Source organism: Rana temporaria, chromosome 6 (assembly GCF_905171775.1).
Source record: "Rana temporaria chromosome 6, aRanTem1.1, whole genome shotgun sequence".
Lineage (NCBI taxonomy): Eukaryota > Metazoa > Chordata > Amphibia > Anura > Ranidae > Rana > Rana temporaria.
Genome location: NC_053494.1, coordinates 99,081,283 through 99,099,655, shown reverse-complemented (window position 1 = coordinate 99,099,655; position 18,373 = coordinate 99,081,283). Strand labels below are relative to the sequence as shown.

At 45.5% G+C, this 18,373-nt stretch overlaps 1 protein-coding gene across 1 annotated transcript in view; it reads right to left on the bottom strand.

Annotated features, from left to right (window-relative positions):
* Window positions 1-3,824: 3,824 nt before the first annotated feature.
* PTCD1 (pentatricopeptide repeat domain 1) overlaps window positions 3,825-18,373 on the bottom strand; it is a 61,710-nt gene continuing 47,161 nt past the window's right edge. The window contains exons 7-9 of the mRNA XM_040357067.1: window positions 17,499-17,615; window positions 11,544-11,726; window positions 3,825-4,105 (exon numbers count right to left, since the gene is read on the bottom strand). Of these exons, the coding sequence (XP_040213001.1) occupies window positions 3,971-4,105; window positions 11,544-11,726; window positions 17,499-17,615 (435 nt within the window). The 3' untranslated portion in view covers window positions 3,825-3,970. The remainder of the gene's footprint in view (window positions 4,106-11,543; window positions 11,727-17,498; window positions 17,616-18,373) is intronic.

The following is an 18,373-nucleotide window of genomic DNA, read 5'->3' as shown; positions in this document are numbered from 1 at the left end:
TCTTAGCCAGGCTAAAAGCGGGGCCAGAACCTTTGTAAACACCCGGGGTGCAGTAGCCAGACTGAAGGGCAAGGTCACAAACTGATAATGGTGTTGCTCCACTTCGAACCTCAAGAGTTTCTGGTGAGCAGGTAAAATAGGCACATGCAGATATGCGTCTTTGATGTCTATTGACGCTAGCAGTTCTCCTCCCTGAAGGGTGGAGTCTACTGGCCGGATTGATTCCATGCGAAAGGAGGGAACATTTAAGAATTGATTCAGACCCTTGAGATCTAGGATGGGCCTGACATCTCTGTTTGGCTTTGGAACTGTAAAGAGATTTGAATAAAATCCCAAACCTTGTTCTTCTGCGGGAACCTTTATAATCACCCCCTGGGATAATAAGCGAACCAGTGCCAGAAACACCTTTTTACTGGATCCCTGGGGACGTTTGATCTTAGAAAATGAGGAGGTGGGAATTCTCGCAATTCTAGCTTGTAACCTAGAGATACAGTAGAGATGACCCATCTCTCCTGGATCTCCTCCTGCCAGGTTCCCGAGAATTGCGAAGCCTTCCCTTCACCCGATCAAGTGGGGGCGCCCCCTCAAAAGGAGGCCTTGGGGCTCCGCTTAGCCGGTTTCTGCCCCCAGGGCTTCTTTTAACTGGTAAAAGAGAACTCTTCCCATTTGAAATCTTTTGGATATATTTGTCCAAATCATCCCTAAACAATAGTTCCTGTGAAATGGAAACCCAGCCAAGAGCTTTTACAAGGTGCTTCGGATGACCAATTTTTCAATCACAGGATTCTACGCATAGGTACCAAAAGAAGCCAAAAGGTGTGAGACCTGATGGATAGAATCCGTAATAGCGTCAACAGGGCTTCTTGTGGCCCTGGGCTTAACCTTGAGCCATTCCTCTAGAACCTGACGGCGGAGGCTGTCGTGACTGTCTAGAGGCCAATGTCCCCGGTACTGGACAGGAAGACCATGTAAAAGGAAGGGCCCTACTACTTCTTTTAACTGGTAAAAGAGAACTCTTCCCATTTGAAATCTTTTGGATATTGTCGCTACCGCAGGTTGAGCTGCCGCACCTGCCAAAGAAAAAAAGAGGTCATTAATAAAAATTCCAACCTTTTATCTGTTGGATCCTTAAACATCTGTACATTATCCACCGGACAAGTTAGACTCTTATTCACACAGGAGATAGCAGCGTCAACCGTTGGCACAGCCCATCTTTTGGTGAAATTTTCCTCCATATGATAAAGCGCAGAGAACTTTTTAGGATGCAGAAAATGCTTATCCGGATGATTCCAATCTTTATAGGGGATGGGCAGGAAAGGGAGTCCTAGTTTGGGGAGCCTTTAAAAAAAACAAAGAAGAGACAGGCCTTCCAGCTGGCTCTGTTAAGGGCAATTTGAATGCTGAACTCACCATCTCAGTAAGGGATTGAACCATCAATTTTTCAGACTGTGAAGCTGAAAATGGTTCCTCCAACGTAGATTCCTCAGAAGAGGAGACATCTGAACGTCCCTCTTCCTGGTCTCCTGAGGATAACTCAGGTCCCTCTGGCCACTGCTGATCCCCTGCTAGAGATCCAGAGGGGGATCTACCACGCTTCTTGCCAGCCTGGGAAGAGGTTGCGATTAATGCCGACAACCTCTCCTCCAATCCTCCCAGCGCTGAAGCAAAACTCTCTTCAGTAACATAAACAGGGGCAGTTGGGACAGGGGCGGCTGCAGCACCTAGCAGCATCTAACAGCACCGATGGTTCACCCTGGGCAACCACAACTGATTTATCAGGGGAGGATGGTGCTGTGGAGACATGGTCGGGATCCTCACAGCCTGATGGTGACACCCTTGAAGGCTTTTTAAAAAACTGAGCCCCATTATTCTTGGAAGGCATGGTTCCAAGCACAAAAGCAGAGGTACTTACAAAAAAAATGCATCTACTGCTGAGCTATATTCCTTCTTAATAAAAGCTGCTATTAAAGATCAACCTGATGCTGAGCAAGATGTGTCTTCCTGGGAATACCTGTGTACACCACTTGTATTGCCTGCTCCAATGCTCTGTGTCCCTCCGACAGTGAGTTTCACCGACGACAGAGGTTCCCCCCCCTTTTTTTTTAAGGGGCAGGGCCGCTCAGTGCCTGCGCCAACCAAGCCACGAAGACGCCAAAACACGTAGCAGTTGCCACGCCCCCTTTACTCCCCCTCACAGAACACCTCCTCTATAAACAGCATCTCCTCGCGCGTGAGCAAGTGGGAAGGAGGAGGGAGAAATACAGAGGGTGGGGGGGGCGGAAGCCACCGGACACGTATGTTTACAATAGTGCGGCCGTGAGCTGCTTGAAAGCGGCGGACATCTGCTGACAGGGAACTCCCCCCATTTTAGCCCCCAGAAAACCTCCAAACCGATAGTGGCTAGTGATAACAGTAGTTAACAAAAGGTGGCTGCCGGCAGACCTACACACACGGAGCAAATACACAGAAGATACATAAACAGGTATGCTTACACCCTCTAGTGGTCATTTACAGGTATGACAACATCAGCTCAAAGGGAGTCTCCTAAGTGAACTAAGTTCCTTAGGAACCCCCGCCACAGGATACTGCAGAGACTCAGACAGACCCAATCTGCACCCATCACGGTGGATTAAGTCAACAGACTTTCAGGGACCGAGTTCCTAGACAGGGTTTCCACTCCCCTGGACCTGTACCGCATCCTGACAGAAAATCTTTGGTGTGTTGTTATAACCAAAGTACTGGAACCCAGTATCCAGCCCTCCGAAGAGAGGCATTACAGGCAAAAGCTCGCTCTTCTTAACCGAGTACGATCCACTTTGGCCTCAATGACACTTTGGATAGATCCGGTAGCATAGCTTGCTTGATCCAGGAGGATCCTTCCAGCGGGGAGCTCTTCATAACACAACTTTAACTTTGACCACCACCTTAGACACTGGCGAAAAAAACTGAGGTACTCCCGGTATGGGAGGGGTTATATAGGGGAGGGGACTTCCTGTCTTGGGTGTGCCAGTGTCCATCACCTGAAGGTAGGCCTATAACCCACATAGTTATTACTATGCCACTCTGTGTCCCGTGATGTACGAAAAAGAAAAATCATATGCAGTACCTGTTCATCTGCCAGAAATGTACTCAGTTCTGAAGTCCTCATGTGGGCGGACAACAAATAACATTTTTGCACACTAAGAGGTGTCAGCCCTGCCCAATGTCTTTTGCTGAGCCACTTCCACTCAGGATTTCTACAATGTAAAGGCCAATTATTTTGGCCTTTGCTACGGCAAAGTCCATTCATAAAGCGCAGCGCACAAAAGGGAACCGGCTATGGAGCCGCAAGGCTTCACTGCTAATTTCCCTTACAAGGAACAGCAGCGGCGGCACCCAAGAGCCAATGGAAAAATTAGCTGGGGTGCTGGCATCATGGGATTCCTGGACAGGCAAGTGTCCTAATGTTAAAAGACTTAATTTTTTGGTGGGGGAGCTGGAGCTTCATTTTAACTAATAGGACTCTTTGTGAGAACGCTGGAAGTTAGCAGAGGACACAGGACAGCTCTGAATTTGACAAGATCAACAGGGGTCTTTCTTGCACTTATTAAACAGATATACAATATATCAAAATGCTTAAAATGGAATACCCAACAGACCAATCCAGCTGAATGTGATTACTAGTTATACTTTGACCTGGATAAATGAGGACCTTGACATACACAGTATACTACAGTTTGTCTGTTGTTGCCTTAGTGTGTTTATATATAGTATCATGTGATTGGGAAGGTCAGTAAAGACACATAAAAACTATGCAAAAAAAAAAAAACACACACACACCACAATACTTGTGAAAATAAAAAACTTTTAATTTAAACAAATAAGGGTTTTTAACATTCAATAAACTGGCAATGCCTCCAGTGAAACCACTAAATTTGTAATCATTTCTTAAATGCCATCTATTTGCAGTAGTTGGGTATTTTTAGTAATGTTAGCCATTTTCTGGTTTGGTTCGATACTTCTTCCAAGGGTGTTCAGTTTCTTCTGCATCCATCCATTCCAGCCAACGGTTGTAGTAACCGCGGAAGCCATCAATCTTCTCTAAGAACACATTCTTTTTCTGGTACTGTAAAGAAAATTGTACTAGTTTTAACAGCTAACAGGTGACACGCTGTTATGGTCAGGCTTAGCCTGTATTCACACCTCTCCATGCATTAGTGTTAATTGTCAATTTTATTGTTGTTGTCCTTGTTATTATGATCTTTGTGTTGTCTTGTTGAATGTAATTGTATCTTCGTAATTTCCATTTAGAATGAATAAAGTATTCTGAATAACAATGGCTAAGCTGTGTACATGCATTGATGTGCCTAAAAAGTGTGAATGTGTCCTTTGAAAAATGTACTCTTTAATATATTATAAGCTGGTCATAGACGGTTTGAATCTTGGATTTTTCATGCGATAATTGCCAGTGGCTATAGCCACTAGCAATAACCATTGTTTGTTCTCCTGCCCAAGGCCTTCATATGACGTCCTGGACTTTGGGTGGAGATATCTAAATGATGCCTGCAGCTGCTCAGCCACTTGTTTGTTTTTACCGCTTCTACCGGCTCGCCCGTGCGATCAGCGAGCCGGAGAATGAATCAGCCAGCGGTAGACATTTAGAGCTGACCGAGGACCAGGTACCTGGCCATCTCTATGACTGTCTTATGATTATGATGTCACCTCCGGCCTCAGCAGATGTAAACACTGCCGTGTTCTTAGCTCTTTTTTTATCTCAGGCTTTCCAGCCTAGAGGAGAGATGAGAAATGTGGGGTCTTATAGACCCCACATCTCTCTGTAAAGAGGACCAGTCATGTACTACTCCTATAACAAGGGATGTTTACATTCCCTGTAATAGGAAGAAAAGTGATAAATAAAAAATATTTGAAAAAGGGAAAGAGTAAAAGTAAAAATAAAACAATAAAAAAAAGAAATTGTTGCTGTAACAGGATGACCCGTGACCCCCAGAGACTTTGTGAGGATGGGGGATACTCCTGTGCCAGCGGCCCTAAGAACTCTTGGGTCTAAGTTCACCCTGTGCCCCTTTTGGGCATAGGGTGGCTAATCATAATTCATGTATTACATGAGATGGGACATTAATAATAAATCATGTTTGCAGGATGTCTTGAGATATCACAAGTTGTTGGCTATTCAATGTAGTGACTCTATGATTAGCCCTGACTAGTGACATGCTAATTGAGTCAGGGCCTGGAAGACATTTCTGAGGACGGAGAGACGAGCAGGGCTTCGTTCCCCCCGCATCGCTGGACTCCAGAACAGGTAAGTGTCCGATTATTAAAAGTCAACAGCTGCAGTATTTGTAGCTGCCGACTTTTAATAATTGTTTTTATTAGGAACGCTGCTTTAAGACATGAAAGCTCAACTCCAGCCAAAACCTTTTATTTTGTTTTTTAGCGCAATGGGTTAGTGTTTCTATTAAATTTATTTTAACATGTTCCCTGCTGGAAGATTTGTTTTTACTTCCTGTTAGGTTAGAAAGTGTGGGAAAATAGAATTTTTATAACAGCTTACCTGTAAAATCCTTTTCTTGGAGTATATCATGGGACACAGAGAAGCATAGTAATTACTATGTGGGTTATAGTGTCTACCTTCAGGTGATGGACACTGGCACGCCCTTAAGGCAGGAAGTTCCCTCCCCTATATAACCCCTCCCATACTGGGAGTACCTCAGTTTTGTAGCAAGCAATAAGTGTCCCAATTACCCCATCAAGAGGGGCGGAAGCTCTGTGTCCCGTGATGTACTCCAAGAAAAGGATTTTACAGGTAAGCTGTTATAAAAATCATATTTTCTTTCTCGTACATCATGGGACACAGAGAAGCATAGTAATTACTATGTGGGACGTCCCAAAGCAATGCGAATTAGGGGAGGGAGACCCCAAAAACGAAGCCGGGCGCCATTAGACATGAGGAATCAAACTGCAGCCTGCAGTGAAAGTATGGACTGATGACCAAGTCGCGGTCTTGCAGACCTGAGCCATGGAGGCTTGATGATGCACTGCCCAGGAAGTACCCACCGCTCTAGTGGAATTTGCTTTAACCTTAAACGGAGGAACCTTTCTCTTCAAGCCATAGGCTTGAGTAATGATTTGTCGAATCCATTTGGAGATAGTGGACTTAGACGCTGCCTGTCCATATCTGGGACCTTCTGGCAGAATAAACAAAATGTCTGTTTTCCGAACCTGAGCAGTAGCCCTAAGATAGATCTTAACTGCTCTTAGTACGTCCAGAGTATGCAAGGACTTCTCTTTTGCAGAACTAGGCTCTGGGAAAAAAGAAGGGAGAACCAGATCTTGGTTCAAATGAAAGTTTGAAACAACCTTAGGAAGGAAGGCCGGATGAGGCCGTAGGACTACTCTGTCCTTGTGAAGAATTAAGTATGGCTCCTTACATGATAAGGCCGCCAACTCCGATACCCTCCTAGCAGAGGTTATGGCCACCAAAAAAAACACCTTCCTGGTCAGGAGGACCAATGGAATGTGAGCCAGAGGCTCAAAGGGTTGCTTCTGCAAGGCAGAAAGGACCAGATTCAGATCCCATGGATGCAAGGGGGTCTTGATTGGAGGATTAACACGGATCACCCCTTGTAAAAAGGTCTTAACCAGAGAATGTGTAGCCAGTGGCCTTTGAAAAAATATTGATAAGGCCGGGATCTGGCCTTTAATGGTGCTTAAGGCCAACTTCATGTCTGCCCCCATCAGCAGAAAATCTAGAATTCTGCCAATGAGATACCTCCGGGGATGCCACCCTTTGGCTTCGCACCAGGCCACATAAGACTTCCAAACTCTGTAATAGATAAGCCTGGACGTTGGCTTTCTGGCATTAAAGTAGATACTACTGAATTAGAGAGACCCCTCCTCTTTAGGATATGGGATTCAACAGCCAGACCGTTAAATTTAGAGACCATAAGGAAGGGTGGAATATTGGCCCCTGAAAAAGCAAGTCCTTACAATTTCTGCGTACCAGGCCCTTCTGGGCCAAGCTGGAGCGACCAGAATCACCGTTTTCTCTTTCGACTTTATCCTGCGAAGGAGGTGGGTAATAATTGCAGCGGAGGAAACGCATACATTAGGGAAAGTTATCCCATAGAAACACCAGCGCATCCGTTCCGCAAGCGAGTGGATCCCTCGTCCGGGACAGAAAGTTGCCCACCTTCACATTGAACCTCGATGCAAAGAGATCCACATCTGGTATTCCACACCTCTGACAAATGCCCTGGAAGATGTCGGGGTGAAGAGTCCACTCTCCTGGGAGCAACTGTTGGCGACTTAGAAAGTCTGCCTGCCAATGGTCTATCCCCGGAATAAACACTGCAGATATGCACGGGACATACTTTTCTGCCCAGATCAGGATTCGATCCACTTCTCTTTGGGCTGCACAGCTCCTTGTGCCCCCCTGGTGATTTATGTATGCCACAGCTGTGGCATTGTTGGACTGAATCCTGACTGGGTGACCCCGCAACCTGCCCATCCAAGCTGATAGGGCTAGACGAGCTGCCCGAATCTCTAGCAGATTGATGGGTAGAGACTTCTCGGTGATCGACCACTTTCCCTGGAGAAACAGCCCCTCCAGAACTGCACCCCAGCTCAGAAGACTGGCATCTGTGGTCACAACCCGCCAAGATATGAGAACAAAAGACTTCCCTCTTAGTAAATTCTGGGGAACTAGCCACCAGCAAAGGCTCTGCCGGACTGTTTGGGAGAGGGACATAGGGAGGTCTAAGGCTTGGATTTTCTTGTTCCAAGCGGATAGAATGGCGTGTTGAAGTCCCCTTGAGTGGAACTGAGCAAATGGGACGGCCTCGAAAGAGGCTACAATTTTCCCCAACAGCCACATACAAAGGCGAATGGAGGGCTGACGCTTCGACTTGACCAACTGAACTAGCTCCCTTAAAGAATCGATCTTTATCTGGGGCAGAAAGATCTTTCTTTGATCTGTGTCTATGAGTAGACTTAAATACTCAAATCTTTTCACAGGCACCAAGGCTGACTTGTCCAGGTTGAGAACCCAACCCATGGATTCCAGGTATCTCACGGTTCTGTGCACCGCTGAGTTTAGATCGACAACTGAAAGATCTACCAACAACAGATCATCCAGATAGGCTACTATAGATATGCCTTGAGATATTGGATTGGCCAACAGGGGGGCCAGTACCTTTGTGAATACACGAGGTGCTGTGGCCAGACCGAAAGGTAAGGCCACAAACTGAAAATGGCATTGATTTACTGTGAAGCGTAACAGCTTCTGATGGTTGAGGAAGATAGGAATGTGTAAGTATGCGTCCTTTATATCGGTGGATGCCAAAAGTTCCCCTCCTTGTAAGGAGGCAACCACCGACCGGATCGATTCCATCCGGAAAGATCGGACCTTTAGGAACTGGTTTAAGGCCTTGAAATCCAGAATGGGTCTTACATCTCCGTTTGGTTTGGGGACGGTGAAAAGATTTGAATAAAACCCCAAACCGTGTTCTTCCAGCGGCAGTTCCCTGATCACCCCTTGGGATAATAGATGATCCAAGGTCAATGTTAGAGATTTTCTTTTTCCCGGGTCTTTCGGGACGCTTGAGGCCAAGAAGCGGGGTGGAGGAAATTCGCGCAACTCCAGCCCTGTGTTACAAAAACTGGAGCAGGCGGGACAAGGGCAGATGAGGCATCTGGCAGCCCTGATGGTTCACCCTGGGCCTCCTCTAATTTATCAGGAGAGGAAATAGCCACAGGAGCATGCCCGAGATCCACCGAGCCTGATGGCGATCCCTTAGATTTTTTCGTACTTCTAGTCCCTGAGCCTTTAGCCATAATAAAGTCGGGGTACTTACAAAAGTTGCATCCACTTGCGGACCTATAGACCAGCACTGACGCTGCTATTTGATGGTCAGCAAGATGCAGAGCCCACTATGCGCCTTAAGCAAATGTCACTGTCCACCATCCAGTAGTATAATACTGAAAATTTGTGCACAAATACGTTTATGTCCTTAACGTAGGGGCGCCTAAAGTTAAGGACGGCGTAGCCTAGCGTGTTCACACTACGCCGCCTTAAGTAAGAGAGGAAAGTACATGATTCAGAAAGCACTTACCTCCTTACTTAGGGTGGCGTAGTGTAAACACGGGGGGCGTAAGGGCGCCCAATTCAAATGGGTTGGGGGGGGGCGTGTTTAATGTTAATGAGGCTTGACCTCACTTTTTTTTACGTTTTTTTCTTACTGCGCATGCGCTGGCCGACTACATTTCCCAGTGCGCATTGCGGCCAAGTACGCCATACGGGCCTATTGATTTTGACGTGGACGTAAACTACGTAAATCCCGATTCGCGGACGACTTACGCAAACAACGTAAAAATTTTGAATTTCGCGGCGGGAACGGCGGCCATACTTAACATTGGCTAGGCCACTAGAGCATAGCTCTAACTTTAGGCGGCCTATCTCTTACGGAAACAACGTAATTCGACTGTGGCGGCTGCGCGTACGTTCGTGAATCGGCGTACCAGCTCATTTACATAAACTACGCCGGCCGCAATGGAAGCGCCACCTAGCGGTCAGCCAAAACATTGCAATCCGCGCAAGCCGTCCTATCTTAGATATGTTTAAGTGTATCTCTGTTAGAGAATACACTTAAACATAGGTCGGTGCAGATCGAGAGTTAGGTCGGCTTATCTGTAGATAAGCCGGCCTAACTCTTTCTGAATCTACCTATGTGTGTCCACCATCAGCCAGGATGGGTGAGGTGGACTGAGCTTTTATGGACTAGGTGCAAGTCACCTGACCTGCTCTGTCTTGCAATCTCTAGCCTCATAGAGAACAGCTGAGATAGACCTCTTGCACGCATTCGCACGCGCCGCTGCTGCGTGCACATTACGAGGCTGCGTGCGCACATGTTGCCACGCGCACATGAAGCCCCATGTACGCCGCGCACATGCGTGCGCACTAGACGTAGGCGCATAAATTATCCACACTTGCGTGCCTAGGACACGCACTATGCACGCACGTGACGCTGATGCACCCGTGCACAAGGTTTGGAGCTACCGCAGCTACCATGTGCGGACCAGGTAAGACAATTTGTAGCCAAAACTTTTGGACAACTTTTCTCTGCTATTACCTGCACAGGAGGGGCTAAACGACTGAGCATAGACACCCCTCCTCCCCACAGCATTACCAAGACAAGTGATAGGAGAGGCACAGACAGACAGCTTAGGCAAAGCATAATGGCTCAAAAAGAAGGAAACTTTCAGAACCAAGTTCTGAAAGCACCTTCACTTACCTGATCCAACGCCGCAGGACTCTGCACACACAGACAGCCCAATCTTCGCTCATCATGGAGAGAAAAGTCTGCAGACCTTCAGGGACCGGGGTCCATGGACAGGAACACCACACCCCTGGACCCATATCGCACCCTGTCAGTAAGCTTTTGGTATTGGGAAATTGACCAAAGCACTGAATACCCAGGATCCAGCTCTCAAAAGAGGAGCATTACAGGCCAAACCCCGTTCTTCTCAACCAGGGCCCGGGTACCGTCCACTTTGGCTAAGAAGCACTTTGGACGGATCCGGATTTTATGGAGGCTTTTTAAATCCAGCATGGATCCCTCCAGTTGAGCTCCTCAGAGCACATGTTCACTCGTGACCAACACCTTAGACACTGGCGAAAAAACTGAGGTACTCCCGGTATGGGAGGGGTTATATAGGGGAGGGAACTTCCTGCCTTAAGGGCGTGCCAGTGTCCATCACCTGAAGGTAGACTCTAAAACCTACATAGTAATTATTATGCTTCTCTGTGTCCCGTGATGTACGAGAAAGAAATCTCTTGAATGGGGATAAAGACAGAAACGCCTTGTTAGGTAAATGAAGCAGGGTTGGAACATGGGACAATATTTATGCAATAAATATGCTGACTGTGCATTCTCAACCACCATTTCTTGCATGGGTGGCAAAGACAGGAAGAAAAAACATCCCATTAAGCTCACAGATAGAAATTAAAATCTGACATAGATTTTGACTCTTTTTCGCTAGGTTCACACCAATGTGTTTTTGCGGCCTGCATTTGCGCAGGCTCGGCAGCCCATTCGTCCAAAAAAAAAATGCATGCACCTTTTCAAAAACGTGGCCGAACACGCTGCGGGCTGAGATGCGTGGGGGTGCCATTAAGAATGAATGGCAGCCCTGCGCATCTCCTAAGAGCAGCGCTATTTGGCTGCGAAGTGGTTGCGGGAACACCTGAAGCCACATGTATAGATGTGAACCTAGACTTACACTCCACAATTGAAAAAATATATTGGCTTGATTTAGGGTGGTGTTAAGGGAAAAAAACACACCAGATTTGTGGCGTTATCCAAAAAAAGTAATTAAATAGGATTGCAAGCAGTATTATGTACCCATGTTGTCAGTCATCACAAATATTAACTGATCAAAAAAAAGCAGTGTATTACCGTATTTATCCACTTTTACATGCTGATTTTAATTAATATTAATAGTAATAATAATATAAAATATGTTTTGTCAATAAAACGTTTACATACTCTGTCAAACTTTGGTGGGTACTGGGCTGCAAACTCCAGCTGGCGTATCACGACTTCATTAGGGGCCACTTTCCTGCATTTCATGTCCCGCAAGATATCAGTTAGGTAGATGTAATCCAATCTCTTTATGGCGACATTGATCAAGGTGCTGTATACATGGTTATTGGGTTGGAAACCAGCAATCTGTAAAACATGACACCAGCCTTTGGTTAATTTAAAGCACAAGTTCAAATGCAGAACACTTACCTATAATATATTTTGTGTGCATTTGTCTGCTTGATAAAAATGTAATCACTTTCTTCTACCATATTCACAGTTCTTTACTGTGCTGCATACTTCTGGCCTTGTCTGCTTTTTTACATTTCGGTGGTGATCTAAAATGACTGCTGAAATCACAGTGCCTTACAGTACTCAGCATCCACATATAACATAACACAGTACTGGCTGCAAAAACCTCAGGATAGAAGCAGCACATGCCAAAAGGTTACTGTCACATTAACCCTGCCCACATTTTAATGCAAAGTCACATTTACATAAGAAATATGAGGGCTACCATTACAGATACCAGGCTATGGCTGATGTCAGAACACAGACATGGAACAAGCATACTGTAAATCTTGATCGGGTCATCGATTCACACAGAACTTAAAGAGGAGTTCCACCCAAAAATGGAACTTCCTCTTAACCCACTCCTCTCCCCCTTACATGCCACATTTGCCATGTAATTTTTTTTTTGGGGGGGGGGGGAGTGGGGGCTTCAGGAGAAGGGGACTTCCTGTCCCACTTCCTCCTTCCGCCGAGGGGCTGCAAAGGCGATACGTCATATCGCCTTTTGGCAGCCCCTCCCTGTAGGCGATCGCCTGGGACACATGACAGGTCCCAGGCGATCGCCTGTCCAATTAAACAGCACAGCGCCGGGCGCGCATGCGCAGTGGGTGCCCGGCCGTGAAGCCGAAAGCTGTCACGGCCGGGTGCCCACAGCGTCGCTGGAACGCGGGAGCAGGTAAGTGTCAGTTTATTAAAAGCCAGCAGCTACACTTTTTGTAGCTGCCGACTTTTAATAAACTTAAAAAATGGGTGGAAAACCCCTTTAAATTCAAAGCATCAGAATGACAGCCAGGAACTAGCATTAAAAACATCAGCAAGAGATGTCCCATTTACTAAAACAGCAGTAACCATCCAATATAACAGGTGATAGAGAAAGCAGGACTCCCAGCGGCTCTGCATGGTGCTCTCTGAAATTTGGTTGCACTCAACTGCAGAAAACCGAGTGATCTTTATGTCTTATACGTAGTTGCAGTGTTTTCTGGATATTTTTTTAGCAGCTCATTGGTTACACGTGTCGCTCTGTTTACGAGTTTATAAAGTGATGTTCAGTATCCTTTTTCATTACAACTTACTTCTAAAAAGAGCTTGTCACCAGGTCATTTGTTTCAACAAGCTACCCATAATATATGTGCCTTTAACATATTTTAGGCAAGTTGCTTACCTGTAAAATTCTGCTTTGTGTGGACTTCCAAAAGCCCAGAGAGAACCGCTGCCGAGTGCATCTACCCTGGATGTGACATCACCAGTTCCAGCAGACTTCCCCTTTGTCACACCTATTTTCACTATATACAGTTTTGTTCAAAATTATTCAACCCCCCAATGCTGTAAAGGGTTTTAGGGAATTTAGTGTACATTTGTAATTGAACCATATGCAACTAAAATGACATCAATTGGTTTTGTAATACAGTAGTAAATGTTTATTTTGTGAATTCTTCATTTACACAATTATTCAACCCCTTAAAGACTACCACTCTGAAGAACAGAGGTTCATTGAAGTGTTTTCAATCAGGTATTGAAAACAACTGTGGATGTCAGGGAGCAGCAATAAAGCCTAATAAGCACCAGGAAGACAAGAGAAGAGGTGATTACTCTTCACAGGAAGGGCAATGGCTATAAGAAGATTGCAAAGCTGTTAAACATACCAAGAGACACCATAGGAAGCATCATTCGCAAATTCAAGGCAAAGGGCACTGTTGAAACGCTACCTGGTCGTGGCAGAAAGAAAATGCTGACTGACTGCTGTGCGCTACCTGAAGCGTAGAGTGGAGAAAAGTCCCCTTGTGACTGCTGAGGAACTGAGAAAAGATTTGTCAGATGTGGGTACTGAAGTTTCTGCTCAGACAATACGGCGCACACTGTGTAATGAAGGCCTCCATGCCAGAACTCCCAGGCGCACCCCCTTGCTGTCTCCAAAGAATAAGAAGAGTCGACTGCAGTATGCCGAAAGTCATGTGGACAAACCACAGAAGTTTTGGGATTGTGTTCTGTGGACTGATGAAACAAAATTAGAAGTGTTTGGGCCCATGGATCAACGCTATGTTTGGAGGAGGAAGAACAAGGCCTATGATGAAAAGAACACCTTGCCTACTGTGAAGCATGGCGGGGGGTCAATCATGCTTTGGGGCTGTTTTGCTTCTGCAGGTACAGGGAAGCTTCAGCGTGTGCAAGGTACCATGAATTCTCTTCAGTACCAGGAGATATTGGATGACAATGTGATGCAGTCCATCACAAACCTGAGGCTTGGGAGACGTTGGACCTTTCAACAGGACAATGATCCCAAGCATACCTCCAAGTCCACTAGAGCATGGTTGCAGATTAAAGGCTGGAACATTTTGGAGTGGCCATCGCAGTCACCAGACTTAAATCCGATTGAGAACCTCTGGTGGGACTTAAAGAAAGCAGTTGCAGTGCGCAAGCCTAAGAATGTGACTGAACTGGAGGCTTTTGCCCATGACGAATGGGCGAAGATACCCGTAGATCGCTGCAAGACACTTGTGTCAAGCTATGCTTCACGTTTAAAAGCGGTTATAACTGTAAAAGGATGTTGTACTAAGTACTAAGATTGAATGTCAATTGGGGGTTGAATAAAACTGATAATGATGTGAGCACAGAAAAGACATTTGTGGTTATTTTATTATAAATGTTATGTTATATTTGTCTGACCTACACATGCCTCTTTGATTTAATTGTAAGCAGAATGACTGAATGATCAAAATCAATGTCAAACTGGCCAAAACAATCAATTTCAGTGGGGGTTGAATAATTTTGAATACAACTGTATCTTTATTTTAACCATGAATGAATAACTAAAAGTAGATGCCGGCGTAAAATTTGCACAGTGGGGGATTTCTGTTATTTTAACACTTTACTGACATGAACGTAAACACAGCAGAGCCAAATTAAAGTGCACAGTGTGGAAGTGTTGTGGAAATGTCATCCTGGCACTTTTCAGCTCCACTGTGTGTAAGCTCTGGTAGTCGGCCTCTGCACGATGAGCTGAATCCAGCTGCAGACCTATTCATGTGGTTCTCACACCTCTCCTGCAGCAGCAACACACTCTGTGCAGTTGTAGAGAAGACTGTCTCTCCCCCCCGCCCTCTCCCTTCTCAGCAGTTACCAACAGAGAGGAGGAACTCCTATGCCAAATTCGTCGTTTCTGACATTGTGGGAACAACATCCATTCCACTCACTGTATGTCTAGAGCTGGATGCTGCCCATTGCATCCTTTAACAAGAAAAAGTTTATTCAAGAAATATGAAAATACAAGCAAGGTGTAAATCAGAATCAGAGCACAGCATCTTGAGCAAGCAGGGGTATCCCCTCCACCGCGGATCCCCAGGCATTCAATCCAGCCCGCCCAGACCGTGTGAAATTTTTGGGGACAGTTCCAGTTAAGGTATGTGATCTTATACAGAAGCAAAACATAATTTAGAACAGAGTGCCATGTAGATAGTGTGGGTGGTAGGGCATCCTTCCAATGAAGAAATATCTCCCTCCGTGCATAGAGGTGGCATACCTCAAAAATAACCTTGTATAGCGGCCAATATTATAATCACCAAAGACATCTAGTAGCATGATTTTGGTATCCGACCCAAGGGTTAGATTAGTGATTTGATTTAGATCAGCAAGGACCGCTAGCCAATATGAGTCAAGTAGTGGACAGGACCAGACCATGTGTAAAAAGGAAGCAGCCTGTAGACCACACTTTGGGTAGGATACTTGAACTGTGGGATTCCTTTCCGTTAATCTTTTCGGGGTGAAATAGGCTCTACGTAGGAATTTAATCCGGAGGAACCAATCCCTGCCTCATATGATATTAGTAATACCATCACCAGTACTGCCGCCCAGAAATAAGCCAGAAAATTAGCCAAGGACAGACCTCCCTGTGTGAGAGGCAGCTGTAGCGTGGAAACAACCAAACGTGGAGGTCTCCCATTCCACACAAAGGAAGATATAATGCCATTCAATTTATCAAAAAAGGAAGCTGGGGGTAACAGAGGAGAGTGACAAAAAAAGATACTGGATCTTAGGCAAATACACAATCTTTACTAAAATCACTCTGCCCACTGGAGTTAGAGGGAGAGACCACAAGGCCATGCATTTCTGGGAGAAGGTCCTTAGCAGCGGCAATAGGTTTAGGTCAAAGTATGAGGACAAAGGGGATCGTACCACCACTCCCAAATATTTGAATTCATTAACCAAAACTAATGGGGTATTAGTCTGGGGAAGGGGGTCCGAGACATGCAGCGGAAGCAAGATTGATTAACCCCAGTTGATTCTTATACCTGAAAAAGACCCAAAGGCCTGAAAAAATTGGCGGGCCGCAGGTAGAGATCAGATATCACACCTGGATGCCTTCTACCGATGGGGCAGACCTAACACGAACCGCCAGAGGCTCCATTGCCAGTGAAAAAAGGCCCGGGGAGAGCGGGCAGCCCTGCCTGGTACCTCGGGTCAGGGGAAAGGAGGGTGACAGAGAGTTGTTAGTATGAATCCCGACCATAGGATTATAATAAAGTAACTGAATTAATTGGATGAATCGGGAACCTTCCATTTTTTTTTCCCGAGAGCATAGTACCGTTCACAATGTTAAAGCAGAGCTACACTATTCGAGCACCACAAACCAAAAACGCTATTTAAAAAGGAGAAGTACAGCCAAAGCTCATTTGGCTGTACTTTTCCTGTGGATCACAGGGGGTGCAGTTCATTTTGCACTCCTGTGACTCATTTTCAGACAGCGGGCAGAAGTCTGCTCTCTACTGACACATCAGAGTCGGTCCAGGCTCTACGAGTCATCACGACCAGGGAGTCGGGATCCACCTATATCCCTGGATCAACACCTGGCTAAGCCTCTCTGCTCCCGCCCCCTCCACAGCTCAGCGCTCGAGTGAGTGAGGAGGGGCAGAGCAGAAACTGGTGACTGACAGTCACCAGTTCTCTGCTCAGGGAGCTGTGAGAACCGAGCAATCCACGGTGTTTCGATTGCTCGGTTCTCAGTGTTAGAGGCTGCATCCACCTAGGTAAGTATAAATCAAAAAATAAATAAAAATACCATACTTCTCTTTTTATTCATTTTTAGTATTCACAGCAAATGCACCCATCCATGTCTACGTGCTTTATTTTGCTGAAAAACCAACAGCCTGGCTTTTCTGGCTGTGGCCATCTTGAGTAAGGGCAGGTTATTCATGTAGCATTTACTTTATGGATTCTATCTGCCCTTAGCTCAGGCATACAGGTGTGCATAGCTAAATAAAACTCCTCTCCACCCCTGCTGAAGACTCCTGGGATGTAGAACATCATTTACACATGGAAAGCAGGACTTGCGTGCAAAACAAGTAAATGTGATATACTTTCCTATCTATTTAGTAATGCTAGCAGCATAAGGATTAAAAATAGTAATTGTTGACTAAAAGAGTGAAGTTCTGCTTTAATGGCCTCAAACGACCGATCTACACAGTTTAACATGAACCTCACCAGTTTTATGTTTTTTTTTTCACATTACGTTTTTCCACCTGATGCAGTTTTTAACCTTCATTCCTCCAAATTATGTGTTTCTACAGTTTCTCGCTGCTTCAGATATCATTAAATATAGACAGTGAAAAGCTAAAAACTGGAAAGTTTTTATACCGCCATGTCTTGAAGCAGCTGTAGCCCATCTTCCTTCTTACGGCAGGCCTTTGCTAGATTGCAGAACGTGTGGATGTTTGGTGCAATTCCTCTTTGTGCTAAAACTGGCAACAATTCCTGTAAAGATATAATTAGGTGACAAACACAATTTACACTTTTGCGGATTAGTGGGTTATGGTTAGTGCAAGGTGACAAATTTAATTCTGGCGCCTAGGTTGCCGCTTGAATGCTCCACACATTCCCTGCTCTGTGTCCCGGGCTCCATTTGCCTAGCTGTGTGCCCGGGACCAGCATAGCATTTCCCACCAGGTAGGGAGGAAGGAGAGCGGACACACATTCGCTCTCCTCCCCTTCTTGTATTACATTCAGTGGAGCACAGGGGAGACATCCAGGGTCTAAGACACCAGATGTCTCATTAAAAAGAACCCGTCACCAAAAAAATCCTCACATGGGGGACTTTTTGTCCCCCTATGCGATGGAAAAAAAATACTTAAAGCGTAACTCCACTTTTGTTGAGAAAAAAAACATTCCCCTCTGAGTGATGTACATGATTGCAGATTCCTACCTTTTGTTATTCTAAAGAAATCCCTGTTTGTTCCACTGTGCTGAGTGGGTCTAATGGGAGTGGTTTGATAATAATCAATCAGCTGTGGCAGCTGCAGAGCACTAATGAGGAAACCTACTGGGCCTGCATCCCTTTAGACGTGTTCCTATTGGGAGTATCCCACCAAAAATAAAATTTGGTGCAGGGGATGCCTGAAATCTGACTTGTATCTTAGGCAGACTTTTGGGAAAATTGGTGAGACTATTTGGTCTTCAGTTATTTGTTTTTCCTTTACTACAGAGTGGTGTTTGTGACTGAGGTCTTGTTCATA